The sequence below is a fragment of the Sarcophilus harrisii genome, chromosome 6 (genome assembly GCF_902635505.1).
Source record: "Sarcophilus harrisii chromosome 6, mSarHar1.11, whole genome shotgun sequence".
Lineage (NCBI taxonomy): Eukaryota > Metazoa > Chordata > Mammalia > Dasyuromorphia > Dasyuridae > Sarcophilus > Sarcophilus harrisii.
This window is the reverse complement of record NC_045431.1, coordinates 235,320,213-235,324,382: the sequence shown is the minus strand read 5'-3', so window position 1 is coordinate 235,324,382 and position 4,170 is coordinate 235,320,213. Positions and strand designations below refer to the sequence as shown.

Genomic DNA, 4,170 nt, shown 5'->3' with positions numbered 1-4,170 from the left:
TTTGCCTTGTCTGCAGCAGCTTTCTCAGCCCTGCCTTGGGCCTGGCTCCTCCCTCAGCCTGTTGCCTTGGGCATGGCCATGGGGCTCAGGAGCCCACCACCTTCTGCCAGGCACATGCCTGCTGGCACCTGCTCCAGATCTCCAGGAAGCTTCTGCTTCTTCCCTGGGCTCTCGCCATCTCCTTGTCAGCTGGGGCTGATCTCGGGGAGCCTGGAGGCTCCTGCCCTGAGCTCCCAGAGTGTGTGTGTGTGAGTGAGGTCCCTGTGACCAGGGCCAAACAAGCCCATTTGCCAATCCAGGCAGCCGGTGCTTCCAGGTGAGTCATGGCCACAAGGCCTGCTCCCAAACAAAGCAGAGGCTGATCCTGTGGCAGCTGGGGGCTAGTGTCCAACAACAGCCCAGGTAGCCGGGGCGGGAGGGGCTGCTCCTGCTTCTGCAGGGGGTCTGCAGAGGGGCTGTGGGCACGTGCCCAGGCCTGCCCCCGGGGCTGCACCACAGTATAAAAGCTGGGAGCAGAGAGGGGCTTCCACAACCCACTCACTCCTCTCTCTCTCGAGACCTTCCTCCCCTGTGGACACCAATCTCTTCCAATCTCTCAGCATCATGAGCTGCTGTGGCTGTTCAGGAGGCTGTGGCTCCAGCTGTGGGGGCTGTGGCTCCAGCTGCTGTGTGCCTGTCTGCTGCTGCAAACCTGTGTGCTGCTGTGTGCCAGCCTGCTCCTGCTCTAGCTGTGGTGGAGGCTGCAAGGGAGGCTGTGGCTCCAGCTGTGGAGGCTGCAAGGGAGGCTGTGGCTCCAGCTGTGGGGGCTGCAAGGGAGGCTGTGGCTCCAGCTGTGGGGGCTGCAAGGGAGGCTGTGGCTCCAGCTGTGGAGGCTGCAAGGGAGGCTGTGGCTCCAGCTGTGGAGGCTGCAAGGGAGGCTGTGGCTCCAGCTGTGGAGGCTGCAAGGGAGGCTGTGGCTCCAGCTGTGGAGGCTGCAAGGGAGGCTGTGGCTCCAGCTGTGGAGGCTGCAAGGGAGGCTGTGGCTCCAGCTGTGGAGGCTGCAAGGGAGGCTGTGGCTCCAGCTGTGGAGGCTGCAAGGGAGGCTGTGGCTCCAGCTGTGGAGGCTGCAAGGGAGGCTGTGGCTCCAGCTGTGGGGGCTGCAAGGGAGGCTGTGGCTCCAGCTGTGGGGGCTGCTGTCAGTCCAGCTGCTGCAAACCTTGCTGCTGCCAGTCCAGCTGCTGCAAGCCCTGCTGCTGCCAGTCCAGCTGCTGCAAGCCTGTCTGCTGCTGTGTGCCTGCTTGCTCCTGCTCTAGCTGTGGTGGAGGCTGTGGGGGTTGTTGCCAGTCCAGCTGCTGCAAGCCCTGCTGCTGCCAGTCCAGCTGCTGCAAGCCCTGCTGCTGCCAGTCCAGCTGCTGCAAGCCCTGCTGCTGCGAGTCCAGCTGCTGCAAGCCCTGCTGCTGCCAGTCCAGCTGCTGCAAGCCCTGCTGCTGCCAGTCCAGCTGCTGCAAGCCTGCTGCTGCCAGTCCAGCTGCTGCAAGCCTGTCTGCTGCTGTGTGCCAGCCTGCTCCTGCTCTAGCTGTGGTGGAGACTGTGGGGGTTGTTGCCAGTCCAGCTGCTGCAAGCCCTGCTGTAGCCAGTCCAGCTGCTGCCAGTCCAGCTGCTGCAAACCTGTCTGCTGCTGTGAGTCCAGCTGTTGCAAGCCCTGCTGCTGCCAGTCCAGCTGCTGCAAGCCCTGCTGCTGCCAGTCCAGCTGCTGCAAGCCTCTGCTGCTGTGTGCCCACTTGCTCCTGCTCCAGCTGTGGGGGTTCTTGCTAGTCCAGCTGCTGCAAGCCCTGCTGCTGCTAGTCCAGCTGTTATGCCCTTCTTGCTACCAGTTTAAGATCTGCTGCTCACCCCATTCCCTTCCCTTCTACCTTAATTTAAAGCAGTTGGCCTTCAGCAAGACCCCTCCTCCACTCCCAGCTCCCACCCACACAGCTCCTGTCTCAGCATCCTTGCTGATGACCCAGGCCCCAGGATCATCTGGGAACCCTGAGTCTGGGATTTCCTGATCTCCTTACTTAGCCAGGAAACAGCCCTGCCATAGGAGTGCTCCCTATCCACTTCCCCTCATCCTTCACACACTCTCCAACCTCCCCGGCCAAGGGGACATCACCCTGCCAAGAACACCCAGCAAAGGGCTGCCCAGCAAACCATGCAGACCCCAGGGGAACCTCTGGTGATCTCCAAGGATCATCTGCCCTGCTCCCAGATGCGAGGCCATCACTGACGATTGCTGAGCTGCCTCCCAACAGCCTTCATTCCCGGACTCCCCAACTCTCTCCTAAAGAATTTCTTTGCTTATCTTGTGCTCCTTTGGCTGTCCCTGGAAACCAGGGAAATAATTTTGTTTCAATAAAAACTACCCTTAACCCTGAAAATGTCTTGCTTTCTTTCACAAATCTCTTGGGGTGATCTGCCGCCTGTGCTCTGAGCACTTAGTCAGCCCTTTTCACAGGCAGGTGCATCAGGGGCTCTTGGGCTCTGGGTCTGGCACATTGGGAGACTGGGGGGCGCTCCTCAGAACTGGTCCCTTTGCCACATTCCTCTTGCCTTCGATCAACACTGAGTGACTTCTCCAGGGGAGTGATCTCAATTCCAAGAGCTCAAGCTTTTAGAGCCCATTCTGGGCACACAGCACTTGGCTTTGAGGGAGTTGGGCCTCCATTTTCCAAGGGAAACTCTCAATGTCTAGGGCTTAAGGGGCTGCCCCGATGTCTCCTGCCTGCCCTTGTCCAGTCAGACTGGGCTTCAGAAGGATGCATGTAGAGGAATGGCTGCCCATTCTCCAGCTGACTCCAAATGCTCTTGCATTCCCTGAACAGACCCAGCCCCTGGCCAACCACACAGGAGCCATGCTCCCTCCACCTAGAAGGAGTGCACTTGAGTATTAGCACCTCAGGGAGGCCTTTGCTTTCTACTGATCTCTGCTGAACTGGATCTGCTTACATCCATTCGGGTGTTGGCTCTCCATGTGTTGGGGAACGGTCTGACTGAGACTCTCTTCCAGGGGACTAATTGTGTTACTCTCCTTGGTGTCCTTAGAATATAGTCCTATCTACCATGTTGGGAAGAAAAGGACACATAAAGAGCTACACACAGACTGGGAGAAAGAAATTGAGTTTTAGGGACAGAGAGCTAGTTTGGGGTCTTAGCACTTCACCAAAATATTTCAACAAGAATATGATTGGTAGTGATAAGAAACCCTGGATGGAAAAGGAGGGAGAGAAAAGCTTTGAAAACCATTTGGAAGGAACAACAAAAAGCTGAAACAATGTGAATGCCAAGAGAAGAAGCCCTTCTTTCTTTCTTTTTCTTTCTTTTCTTTTCTTTTCTTTTCTTTTCTTTTTTTAGATTACAGGCATGTACCACCTTGCCCAGATGTGTGCAACATTTTTTTTATTTTAGCTTTTTATTGACAGAACATATTCATGGGTAATTTTTCAACACTGACCTTTACAAAAACTTCTGTTCCAACTTTTCCCCTCCTTCCCCTCCTCTAGATGGCAGGCAGTCCCATACATGTTAAATACATTAAAGTACATGTTAAATACAATATATGTACACATATTTATACAAGTGTCTTGCTACACAAGAAAATTTGGATTTAGAAAGAAGGTAAAAATAATCTGGGAAGAAAAATAAAAATGCAAACGAACAATAACAGAAAGAGTGCAAATGCTAAATTGTGGTCCACATTCATTTCCCATAGTTCTTTAGCTGGATGTAGCTGGTTCTGTTCATTACCGATCAATTGGAATTTATTTGGATTCTCTCATTGTTGAATATAGCCACTTCCATCAGAATTGATCCTCATATAGTATTGTTGTTGAAGTGTATAATGATCTGGTTCGAAGCAGACCTTCTTTCATAAATATTCAGGGAGTTTTGCTTCTAACATTCAAAGATAGTTCCCTGAACATCTTGTCCTTGATGTGTTCTCTGCTTCTCTCCATTCAGGTGTTGGTTCTGCCTTTGTTGTGGAATATTCTTTTATAGACTGTCTTTCTAGGGACCAATTTCATTGCCCATTTTGGTTTTTTGGGAAAATTGACCTTTCAACTTGCTCATCTTTTGACTTTAGTAATTGACAGAGTCAGAAAGTGAGAGATAAACATATAAGGATAGTTAAAGACACACACACAGAGACAT

At 53.2% G+C, this 4,170-nt stretch overlaps 1 protein-coding gene across 1 annotated transcript; it reads left to right on the top strand.

The window, feature by feature from the left end:
* Positions 1-444: 444 nt before the first annotated feature.
* Positions 445-2,321, top strand: LOC105751005 (keratin-associated protein 5-4-like). The gene is given in 2 exon segments (XM_031942541.1): positions 445-1,489; positions 1,492-2,321. Coding segments are annotated over 2 exon segments (1,425 nt in total). The 5' UTR covers positions 445-603; the 3' UTR covers positions 2,031-2,321.
* Positions 2,322-4,170: the final 1,849 nt, after the last annotated feature.